This window comes from Accipiter gentilis, chromosome 2, assembly GCF_929443795.1.
Source record: "Accipiter gentilis chromosome 2, bAccGen1.1, whole genome shotgun sequence".
In the NCBI taxonomy this organism is placed as follows: domain Eukaryota; kingdom Metazoa; phylum Chordata; class Aves; order Accipitriformes; family Accipitridae; genus Astur; species Astur gentilis.
The window spans coordinates 20,214,030-20,226,981 of record NC_064881.1 but is presented as its reverse complement, the minus strand read 5'-3'; the positions used below and the strand labels follow the sequence as shown (position 1 = coordinate 20,226,981).

General features: G+C 37.5%; 1 protein-coding gene across 4 annotated transcripts in view; it reads left to right on the top strand.

The window, feature by feature from the left end:
* The window catches only part of JPH1 (junctophilin 1), an 86,615-nt gene that overhangs the window by 54,369 nt on the left and 19,294 nt on the right, over positions 1–12,952 (top strand). For all 4 annotated transcript variants that reach the window (XM_049825238.1, XM_049825257.1, XM_049825230.1 and 1 more), the window contains exon 3: positions 185–303. In XM_049825238.1, the coding sequence (XP_049681195.1) occupies positions 185–303 (119 nt within the window). The remainder of the gene's footprint in view (positions 1–184; positions 304–12,952) is intronic.

Below are 12,952 nucleotides of genomic sequence, written 5' to 3'. Positions count from 1 at the left end.
CTGAGAGGAATAGTGCGTTGGTTCTGAAATACTTTGATATGCAGTTACTCACAGCAAGTGGGCATGAGAGTGCGCTATATACTATAGTGTATGTTAGCTGAGGACAGTAGTCCTTTGCTCTCACATTATTGATGCAACTCATAAAAGACTCCTCTGCATATAAACTGTTTTCTATTTTGTACAGAACTGCACATGCAAGAGCTAAAGCTGATGCTGCAGATCAGGCTGCTCAGGCTGCTCGCCAGGAATGTGATATTGCAAGAGCAGTTGCCAGAGAACTTTCACCAAATTTCTACCAACCAGGTAATTATAGATTGGGGTTGTTGTGGCTACTGGTTTTTTTATTGCAGTGAAAAGGTTCTGTGTCAAGTTAAAAAGTTGATTTCATTTTGAATGTTGTCATTTTGAATGTTTCTGTAAACAATAGTCATGTGTAAGTCATGAAGAGGGTACATTTCTCAAGGAGATTTTGTTTGCATTTTTTAATCATTTGGTGACTTGCTTTGTATAAAAACAGTTGACTGTCGAAAAGTCAGTATCAAGCATACCTTTGCCTCACATTAATACCTTCTTCAGAACAGTGTCAAAGACAAACCTCAGAGAACATAAAGCAACATAAATTTGGGCTATTTCTATAATGTGTTTATTAGGGGGAAGATCCTTAGCTTTTTTACTGTCCAAGGGAATTCTTGACAGTCTTGGTTAGGTAAGGCCTGAGTTCTGGAGAATGCTTTACCGTTACACATACATAACCTGGGGGGGAATCTTCCTCTGCTACGCCTGTGGTGCTCTGTGGAACATTAGTCCCATACTCAAGATACCATAGAATAAAGTCTGTGTCACCTATATCAATATTGCAACCCATTTTCACCTGTCATGTGGTTTGGAAAGTTGCTATAGAAAGAAGCAAAGTAGGTTTTTCTTTGTTTTTCTGGTGTCTTTCCATGAGGTCAATATTTTTGTGTACTGCTGTCTAGCTTAAGATTGGCTAGATAAAATGGAACTCCAGTTGCCAATTTAATGTCTTTTCATAAGTCTGTCCTTTCTTTCACCTGTCAAATGAGTTGAGTCATATCTTGTTATTACTTTTCAAGGACTTGCCTGCACTTGTATGCTAATATAGATTATAGCTCTGAGATTCATTTTCACTTACCGTCATCATCTGCCCATCCTTGTTTCACACAAACCCGTTTATTCTTAAATGTACCAAATGGTGGATGCAGGCTACTATCACGACCTGCAAAATCCAAGAACAAAATTCTTCAACATTTTCTAACAATCCACCTATTTCATTCAATTTTTAATATAAATGACCATTATATATAATTTGTAACTAAATCGTTACTGTCAGTTAGCTTAAATACTTGGGTTTTTCTTTATTGCTAAGTATTTAGTTGTAGAGTACAATCTGTGTGTTTTGGGGTTGGGAAGGTTGGGGCACTCTTTTTTATTTGTTTAGTGCATAACTCAAGAGCTGGTCACCTCATGCAGGTTAGAATCTCCATTCCCCTCAGTGTGCTCTTGCAAACTTTCTTTATACACATCCTGTTATAAATTCATCTTTCTTGAACATGGCTGTCCAGAACTGTAGGCAAAGCTCAACAGAACTATTTCTAGTAGTAAGACTTTACTAGCTTTAAAACGGTATCAATATGTACCTCTCACTCTTGGAAATGACCTCAGTAGAACCATATTAGTGGCCCAGACTTACTCCTATGATGTCCAGGTCTTTTTCTTTTTTCATTATTTCATTCTTCCATCAACTGATGAACTCCCAGTTTAGAGCAGCAGTTCATCTTATTAGTCATAAGTTAAGAAGTTATAAGCTTAGCCATGCAAAGAACTAATAACAGGGACCCTGTCAGAGGAAAAGCTTGATAGAGAATAAAAGTAAGAGGGAATTAAAGCATGTGGAATGAAAGTATTTCAAAGCTGCCAAACCATAGAAATAAAGAAATGGCTGGGGTACTCGAGAGAAAATGCAAACATCTGATGGTGTGAAATTTGACGCCAAGAAATCACCCAGATCAAGAATTTATTAGGTGTCTTTTTTTACTTCCTGCCACAGGATATGAAGTAGTGTTGCTGATAAATTGGCTAAGATTTGGGGAGAGAAGGTGTGAGATTCTTATTTTCTTCTCATTTAAAACTTTTATTCCAATTACAGAAAGGAAGAGTTTGTATCCCTTCCCCAAGTGCAGCTGTATATGTGTACAGTTATGTAGCAAAACATTTCTCAAAGTTTACTTGCTCTATTCTTTGTGTGGAAATGTCTATCAGCTATCTACCTATCAAAAGATACATTCCTCTTTTGGAGTCTAAGTTTTAAATTTCCCCATTATTTTCAAGATGGCCAAATACCCTATATTTGTACACATTTAAAAAAAAAAATACTATTCCTATTGCTTAAGTAACTTTAAGATGCCAAGATGTTAACTAAATTTCAGTTATCCCAAATAAGCTGCAGCAAAACACCAGATTCATACATTATTGTGATCCTTTCAAATACTATCATGTCAAAGATACTTTCCATCCTCAGTGTTCACGATGCCTTTTTCAGATATGTTCTTTCTGAGTGGTACCAGTTAACCGTGAGACTCACCTGTACACATACCTGCTTATTGAAGTATTTCACAAGTGTCACGCTATGAGTTACTGGACAATGTTATCATCAGCTTTTGTCATTTATGGTACTAGAATTGATAAATATTTCTGAGTATTTACCTTCACTCCCACGAACAGCAGTAAATACCTGCTTTTCAAATAGCATTTTTCACGTGTTTGAATGAAAACAAGGTAACCATTATTGCTTCCCAATAGCAACTTCTCTGTTTTTTTCTGTTGCTTGAGCTTTTTATTTTTGCAGTATATAAGTTTCTGTTAGTGCTACTAAAAGGTAATGGTAAGTATTGTATCTCAGTCTCTGAAACTATAGTTAAGAGAAGGCTTTCCATTGTGCTAAATTGTCTTGAAAATAAGTTATTGTGGGAAAGGGTAGTTTTTCTCTCATTGCTTGAACTGCTTAGTACGGTAGGCAAGCATGCTGTCAGCAATGAATAAAGGTATGTAGTATATCAACAAGTCTCTTGAAAGAAAGAGAGAGAAAAAAAGTAAAAACAACAGTTAAGAATTTTTTTCTGTCTTAATGAGTGATCTCTACATTACCTGCGGCCTAAGTCTAATTAAATATTTGCAAATCTCTTGATAAAGCTCTTAAATTTCAGATTCTTAAAAAGCAAGCTTCTGGGCCATATAGCCTAGTAGTACCCACAATTTATAACTACAGTGAATATTCATCACTCATTGTACTGTGACAGTTCTTACTTCCCAATTACTTTCTCTCACATTTCAATTTTATGTTCATTAAGACATTCATCAGAAGCTGCCAAGAGGTTCTAGCTTTGTAATGTAGTTTAAAAGGAGATTGAAAGGAGGACAAAGCAGTAGGTACCACAGAAATCTTGAGATCCAGCACTGCCAGTAATTACCTTAATATTTGTATATAAGGAAAGCAAATATGATTGAAAAGGTCAGTGCCATGGTGTAAAGACTTACAAGGTTACAGGGAGATGTTTTATCTAAGCTTGTTTACACTAGTCTCAGGCAAGACGCTGCTTCTACTGCTGTAGCTAGTGATTAACAGCTATGAGGATGGTATATCTTTGCAGAGCCCTACCCGCAATGCTATACATTTTGTAGATTTAAGAAATGTTGCAGTCTTTATAGATGCCATAGTTTACGGGCCTTTTTATCACCAAATAAAACAAATTTTGAGAAATCCCAGCTCTGACCTGTTTGTTTCCTCTAGGCATCCTCTAGGCACTTGTAGATGTGTCAAAAGAGCATACCAGGACAGGAAACAAATGAAACCTTAGTCATATCCACATTTAAGGGAGTCATTCAGGGACAGTTGAGATTGTCTTTGCTTAGAGAAAAACAATAAATGCTGGTTTGTGTCTCTTGTTAAAACCTGTAGAAGAACAAATGACTAATGAGAGTGCTGTATCAAAGGTGTAACAGAAAAGAAAGGCTTCTGACACCCAGTGAAAAGGAGGAATATTGTTCTAGTCTCGCACAAGGTTAATGGGTGCTTTGACTTAGCCATTGCATTCTAAATTCCACAGGCCATCTCTAGGATATACTCTTGTAAATGCACTATCAGGAGGTAGACTAAAGTATGAACTTGCACAGCTAAGCCATAATTGTTTGTGTGCATATATATCCTGCAGCAAATGGATACTGCTCTTTCATTCAGTTTGAATGAATAACATTTGATTAAATGAAAGAGGGGTAAAACTACTTTGCTGCAGGGTAAGAGCAGTCTGAGCACTTTACCATGGAGCAATTAAGGTCTGGAAATTCAGATCTGAATGGTTTTATGGCAGATTATTTGTCAGGCCAGCCAGCTGCCAGATGAACATACATGGCTCACCAGAACAATTCATCCAGTGTTTGACCTCCTAAACAAGTCATGAGAGAAGTCAAGGAGCAGTTTATCAATTAACACTCTCTAAAGAGATGGACAGGATTTCTTTAGGTGAAATATATGAGCAGAGAACAAAGATTTTCTAATGAAAGAATAGGATTTTGTCGGATTTTACCAGTATTTTTTCCAGTAATGTTTGGTTACTGTTACAGCATCAGTATTAACATGCTGAACATCACTAGTTTCAGAAATAAGCATTTTAAGCTTATGATAGGTCAATTTCTAATGGCTTCTAATGCCTTAAAGAGCAACTGTGTTTTACATTCTCTTTTGACCAGTGGGGGATGTCTGTAGCCTTGGATGAAAACACATCCTTCCCATCTTCCTCTTCTCTCCCATCTCCACCTCCTCCAGTTCACAAAATCCAAACTCCATATGGACAGGAAAGACAGATTTCTGCCTGATGCTAATTAACTGGAATGTACTGGCTAAACGCATGTGGACCAGGCCAGATATTTTTATTTAAAAAGCCAATTACAATGACCATTTTGCCTGATTAGAGTTACCAGCCATGCCATCAGTTTGTGCCTTAAAGCATACGGAAGCTTACTAGTTATTCTTAGTCATACAAGAGCCTATTCATTTTCTGAAATTATTCAACATACGGCTTCATCATCCTCACACAACTGTTGTCAGGATTCTCGCTATGGCATCTTTTCTGTAGAATTTATTGCTTCCATCCTCTTTCTAAACAACTCTGGAGAAGCCAGAGGCTATAGAGGTATCCTAAGGCACTTATGTTGTATCTAGTAATCAAAGAAAGAAGGTGCTATAAAAGAAAAGGTATCAGATTCAAGCTTTATTCTTGTTCTCCCCTTCCTTTTTATAACTCTTGTCACACCAGTCTTCACAACTTGACTTCCAAATTTATCACCAGTCTTGCCAAACCCTAGCTACAGATGCCCCCACCCTTCCACATCTTTCCTTTTGCGCAGTGAGAGGCCCATCCAGCTTGCTGGCAATCTGCACCTATCCTGCCCCACTGCCATAGACACATGCTGGCTCAACCCACTCTGCAGTGTTCCTGAACGCATCTGGGACAAGAGAACATACTTGGGAGAAAGCAAAAGAATAAGAGGTTGCAAAGGAGTAGCCTTAATTCTTCAGTATACTTTCTGAATCTCTCCAAGATACTTTTGAGTCACATAATCAAGTGATTTGGTTAGAAAAAAAGGTGCATAATTAGTTTTGAGCAAATTCACTTTAATAACAGAGAACCAGTTTCCTGTAGAGAGATAAAGCTGTTACAGGCTTCCTAGAGGCTTTTCACAGGCTTCCATTAAGTACTGAGCTAGTTAGTTTGCATGTAGATGCAACTTGTGGTTGCCTAGTAAAGGCTACAGGATCTGACTAGGAAGCTAGCTAGCTAGTCAGGCGACTAAGCTGGACTAGCTTCAGTGCTGTCTTGGCTATGTTGCTATATTGGAGTAGCTTCTTGAATCCTAGCCTAGGTATACCTATCTAAGCTGCCACCATAGGATGGGAGTGTTAATTACAGGTATAACCTAAGAGAAAGAGGTCAATGCTACCTCAGTGTTTTAATTGCCTCCTTTCTCCTGTTCAGAATTATTCATTTGCACCCCAAAAGAACTATCCCTTCCAGGACACAGAAAATGCCCACTTTTGGCCTGCTCCAGTAAATTTCTATGTTGGTCTGTCACAGTGTCCATCAGCCAAGGACAAGATGAAGTAGGGTCTATCACATGGGAGTATTATCACAGTGTCAACTTTTCCATTATAAATCCTATTTATAACTGCATCATAAATATTTGTTCCATGTTGAAATTCAGCGAACAAGGTCTGTACTATGACAACTTTCCTTACAGTGCTAATTTTCACCAGAGTATGTTGATTTATTTTGAAAGGATTTTATGATACTAGTGAAGGCTGAAATTACACTGAAAAAGGTTAGGTTTCACATGTTATTTTTTTAACGTGTGATATGGCTTACATTAGCACATCTCTACAGCTGTGCTGGTTACAGTGCCTTGTAGTACTTGACCATAAGCAGTTAACACTTGCTGTAGGCTTTTATGCTGTTGTTTTTATAGGAAATGGGGAATGAGAGATGTATTCCAGAGGAAAGGGTAGAACATTGGAGAAAAATAATCTTTGCAGCTGCATTCTACATTTGTCAAGGCCAGAGAAATAGATGGCTAATATACATGGCTTTTTATTCCAAGAAAGCCTGTGAAACTTAAGACTTACTTAGAAGTAGAGAGAGTGTAGAGAGAGATCTGAAAAGGAAAGGTGTTATTCAGATTATAGACCTGAGTAATGTAGAGTAATGCAATATTGTTCAGTATGACATAGAAGATCATGCTGAGAATTTGGTGGACATGAAAATTTCTACCTACTAGTCTTTTAACAGTTACTCACTCACATCGTAATCGGAACAGGAGTCAAACCTGGAACTGAAACACGGGCAACATGGAATTAGTAGTTGAATTTTTTTGTATGGTGAGATTAAACAGGATGAAGACTGTAAAAAGGGAAGGTAGGGGGACCAGGATCAGAGTAATCTGAGATTATCTTTCTTGAAAGTATAGTTAAAAAATTGAAAGAAAAATGAGGGGGAAATAAAAGGATGAATGACGGACATTAACAGAGGAGAATTGTTCCGGAAGAGGAGAATGGCCAGCTGTGTCAAAGGAGGGGAAGAATAGAGTGCTGATAATGAGATATGACTAAGAAATCAACAGAGGCTCCTCAAAAAGTATCAGATGAAGAGCAGAAGGTATTTTGTCGGGGGCAATTGCCAAACTGTGAAGACTACGGGATAGATTTGGAGATGAGGAGCAGTGAATGGATATTGCAAACTTAGAATTTAGAAATGAAAACTTAGAGCACAGAGGTTAAGGGGGAGAAATGACACTGCATGAGGTCAGAATGGTAAGTGGCATGATGATTGGGGTTTCTCTTGAAATACAAAAGATAAAGAATATGTTGGGAAAAAAGCCAGGACAGGATGGAAGACTAAGCAGATCACATGCCCTAGTTTTACCAGAATTAAATCGATTGTTGTATTTCTATAGTTCTGGCATTTGCAGTGCAGTCAGTTCTGTTAGCCCACTTCTGACTCTTAAGCTTCTTAATTGATTCCATTGCTAGATAAAAGAAATTAATTTTGCTAGAAGTGCGATGCAGCTTAATGAATACTGTTTCTGAGTATTGAAAAATACTGGATTAACCCTCGACCCTCCAAGAAAATTCATAAACCCATATAATTTAAAAGCAGTAAATTTTGTGTCTTTTTATTTTACTCCTGCTTTTGCATCTTCCAAGTTCATAATTTCAAGTGTTTTTTCTATAAACACAAGGAGATAAAGGAAACTTATAAAAAAAGAAGTCTAATGTTATCATATAGTGATTAATCCCTTTGAAATATCTAGAGTTTAAGTAAAGGCAGTAATGCATATCTAAATCTGTGACTAGACTCAGTGGAGTCTAAAACTGTCTGGTTATTTCCATGTTCCTTTGCCCGTCTAAATCATTCAAATGTAATTTTGGTTGTTTGGTGACATACATATATTTCATGTCTTCCAAATATTGAGCCTTATTGGCACATATTCCACAGGCATAAGAAGTGCTGCTGACATCTAGAACCCAAACCCTGGGTGCATATCCTAGGCCCTGCTTTTTTCTTTAGTGGAAGAGTAGAAGGGTGTTCAGAGAAAAACAGTGCAGGCACTGTTTCTTCATCAAATAATGATTTTAAAAGAGCCAAAAGTTAGAAGGGCTTTGGCAAAAATTTCACTCAGTTATTAAATTTGCTAAAGGGCAATACCATTGTATTGAAAAGCATCTGACAGCTATGAATTATATTTTTCTCCTCCTAAAAGCTCTAAGTCATGTTATTTTGTGGTTATTTCAAGTTGCTTGTGGAACTAGTTGCAGTTTGAATCTGAAGCTGATTGACCCGTATCAGCAACTACTATAATTTCAGTAATTTGTAATACTTGTGTAAACCTGCATATGTGGAAAGCTGGATCAGGAGCTTGAGGGTTGGTTTGTGTGAGAAATTTTGATTAAAGTTGTTGTCAGTATATGATGCCAAATTCTGCAAAGACAACCAAATGCAAGGAAGAAAAGCCTACTTCTTCCTCCATGTTTGTATGTGGCCCAAGAAGCAATGTATGTGAATTAACTTTTACAGTCTATTAATGGAGTCTTACTGAGAAATGGGGTGTTTATGTTAAAAGTTTTGATGTGGAATAGAAAGGCAAACCCAAGACTGCTTTGCAAGAGGAGAGAATATGCTAAGAGAACACTAAGAATTAAAAGCCATAAGTATTTTGTTTTTAATGTAAAACATGGCTACCAAATTAGTTTCAGTTTTGATCCTAAACTTCATCAAATATAGTGTATTTTCATGTTCAGCTAAAAGACAAGACATGACAGTTACTAATCTGTAAACTCCTGTTTTCAAAAGGAGAATCAAATGTGTTTAGGTAGTTTTCCTGTGTGATTGTAATAGGAATACTGGAGGTTGTTGACAAGAAGAAAAAAAAATAAATGGAAGTGAAAAATGGCACGGAGAGAGAAGCCTGATAAAGTTACAAGGAAATTGGTAAACAACACATCTGAGTCTTCACTAATGACTAGCCAAGTATCATGGGTGGTATGTTGCATAGTTGTATAATACGGTGAACAGCATGTTATTTAAATCAGCATGTAACAGTGAAGTGGTATGTTGCAAACAGAAGCTGGAACAGAGAAAAGCTGGAACAAGTGATAGGATGAGGGGAAACGGCCTCAAGTTGCACCAGGGGAGGTTTAGATTGGATATTAGGAAAAATTTCTTCACTGAGAAGGTTGTCAAGCACTGGAACAGGCTGCCCAGGGAAGTGGTTGAGTCATCATCTCTGGAGGTGTTCAAAGACATGTAGATGTGGTGCTTAAGAGACATGGCTTAGTGGTGGACTTGGCAGTGTTAGGTTAATGGTTGGACTTTGTGATCTTAAACGTGTTTTCCAACCTTAATGATTCTATGATTCCATGGTTCTATGATTCTATGAAAAATAAAGTTCTCAGTAACATTCTACATATAGCTGAAAGTGGGTGCTACCATTTACAGATCACTCACCAAATACAAGCTAGTTTGCAGAATCATCAGACCTAGTATTTAAACTGAAGACAGTGACTTCCTCCTCAGAAGTGCTATGAGAAGTCTTTAAGGGCTGACAGATTCGGCTACTTGGAGATGAGATGTGAACCTGCTCCTACTGAGGTCAGTTGCCAAACTCCCATGGAGCAGAATGATAGCCATGCATTTGAAATGTGATACGGAGAAGCACCTAATACTCTTCCAGGCTGTATATACAGAAGAAGCACGTCATGGAGAAGAAGGGTAATGGTCCCTTCTCTGCATGATTCCAGTGACACTGAATCTGAAATACTGTGTATAACTTTGGGCATCGTCATATCAGAAAGATGTGGACATGGAAAGACATATGGATTATACTGGGTAAAGGCAGCTATTGTGCCCCATTAACAGTCTCTTTATATATATAAAATTCATCTTTTCAGAGAATATGCAGTTGTGATGAGAACAGAATTACAGCCTTTCACTTCTGCCCGTCCTTTCTGATAGATAGAAAGGAGCTTAAAGAACACTACTGCTGCAGTTAACATTTGCTGAATTTTCCAGTGGATTTTTTCTAGTTTTCAGAAGAATGTTTCCATGATCAGAGGTTCATGTACTGTTCTTAATAATAGCTGTAAAACATACACTGATGCTAGGTTTCAGTCTCCCTCATGCCCCAGTGCAGCTCGGCTGAAGTAAAGTAGGCTCTAGATTTTCTGTGAAAAAGCTAAAACCTTACCTTCTCAGTTATCTCATATTAAGCAGCCTGCAGGCTCAGAAGCATTCAAGTAGATTATAGTACATGTGTTATTTAGCTGAGAACATTCACATTGAATACAATATGTGTATATTATCTAGCCTGGAAAAAAGAAGCCTGTCCCTATATACAGGAGCCATATGCAACACCATATAATCTTGTCAAATATTTTTTGAAGTTCTGTTAGTATTCATCAACAGAGAGTTAGGGTAAGTAAAGCAAGCTGTAATTAAGATTGCTGGTCATGAGCCATTTCCGTGTTCATAAGCTGATGTCCCAGTGAGGTGTTAGAGAGAGCTGCGCAGCACTCATTTTGCTATCAGGTAGGATAAATATTTTTATTTATATTTTTATTATATTTATATTATTTATATTTTTCTGATGGTACTGAATCCAAAAGTATAAGGGCCTACACAGAGTAATCTGCTATGCAGATACAATTATGAATTTTGTGCCCCTTTTTGCAAATGCCACAGCTACTTCAGTCACCTAGTAAAGCAGTCACAGAAATGGAGCAGAGATTGGATTTACAGTCAGAATAAATACATTGTTCTTACTTGGTGCTGACTGCAGGCAGTTTTTGAGATTCATTAGTCTATTCTTTCCTGCCTTCAGATCTTTCAGTGTGTATGTCTACTCTATAATGATGCATTTAGAAACCTTTTGAGGAAGAAAATCTTACTTTTAGGGATTCTTTTATCCTTAATTATTTTTTAATTATTTATTGGAGAATAAAAAAATGGACGATGCACAAATACTGTTTATGTATTATATTCAGGTATGTTTATGGTAGGATGACTCAAATTAATTTCAGATTTGGAGGAACTGACAGGAAGGGAGAGAAGAGGCCGTCTGAGTTTTGCACAGACAGGAATTGCATTAACATCTCTGTTTTGTCATCCTACTGCTAAGCTAACAAGTTTGTGATGTTGCATATGATTTGAATTGTTTGGTGGAAGTCCATTTCCTTTTTTGTTACCATTGCTGTTGCTAGCAACTCAAGGCTGTGTGTTTGAGTAGGCGTTTTGATATTTTCAAGAAGTATTCAGATAACATAGTGCCATATACTTTTCAACAAATACCTGTGTGAAATGCAGAGAGACTAGCAGTAAAGTAGTCAGTTCACAGGCCACACCAATAGCTCTCTTCTGCTGTGTAAACATCAGAGCAGAGTAAACACAGAGGCATAAGAACTAGCCTTGGGTTTGGCCAAAGTGTGTGTGTGTCTCTGTATGTGTGGCAAGTAAATAAGTAGCTCAGCACTCTTGATCTTTGTCTAGTCCATGACAGGAAGCATTTGATGTGGGTTTTGAGAAGGCCCCATCTTTTTCATTGGTGTGAAAACCAGGAAAATAAAGTACTAGCAGATATTTTAAAGATGGTAGGTAGGTTCGAGGTTGTTTAAGCTACTGCACAAAACTGCTTCCTGAGCAGAGATAAAGTAGTTGAGAGGGCAACCTTGATAGACAAGAATTTGTATGTTTGGGGTTCTTCTGCAGGAGACACTTAAGCAATTTCTATCAGTGATTACCTATTGTATGCTTATCTTTACTGAGCAAGAAGGGAAGGTTGCATTTAAGACTGCAGTAAAACCTGCTTGTATTCAGTGATGCCACCTGTTAAAGTGAGTCCTAGGTTGAAGATTTGTGTATTCTAACTTTTACATCACTGAATGATGATGTAGTTTTATCAGGCTGTGGCAAGAGTATAATATCACATTATGTGCTATCTTTGTGTTATATTTTTAGGTCATGGTAGTACATGGTTTGAAGGACAGCAGGCTGCCACATCAAATCACAACAGTTCCATAAAATAAATACATGTAGGCATCGTTCTCCATGACATTCATGGATCCAGTGAGTGAGTAACTGTTGGCACATGCTAGTTTCAGTGTTGCCTCCAGTGCAGTAGGAGAAGAAAGGCTACCAGGAGTACTGCTTGAGGAAGCAGTAATGCTAACAACAGATTGAGAAGCCCTGGAAGTGTAAGCTGGAGGAAATTTCAGCAAAGGGAAGCTTTTTTTTTTGGGGGGGGGGAAATGAGGATTTGGGACTAAGAGTGAACTAAGAAAGATTACAAAGCATTCCAAATAGTAAACATTGTATTTTAGAGTATTTTTTGATTATGCAAAACATGCTTTCTTCTCCCTCTTCTTTACCTTGTAGTTTGCTTTCCTAGGCAGCCATGATACTTCCATGCTAGTGGTATTAAGTCCAGAAAAAAAGAAAGTATTTTAAAGCAACCAAATGGAATTTAAAAATTAATCCAAGCAAGATTTTTTATTTGCCCCTTGTTAGGGAGGCTGCTTGCTAGCATTTAAAATGTTGATCATACTTCACTAAAATGCAATTGCCATCATAGCCTAAAAGTTAAAGCAGGCATCCAGACTTAGGTTTCTTTTACATCTCACCAGATAGTGTCTACAATCCCTTCCGTTTCAATTCTTCTTTCTGTTTAGTGACATGCTTATTTTTAAACTTTAGCAAATGTGTGATTTTTTTTCTCTAAAGTATTCTCAAGTACCGTTAAGGAGAGCCATTATTCCAGCTGACATAACCAATGTTAGATGCAGCTAAAACAGGGCAACAGGGCCTACATATGTCATTCTGCATTAAGGAATTAA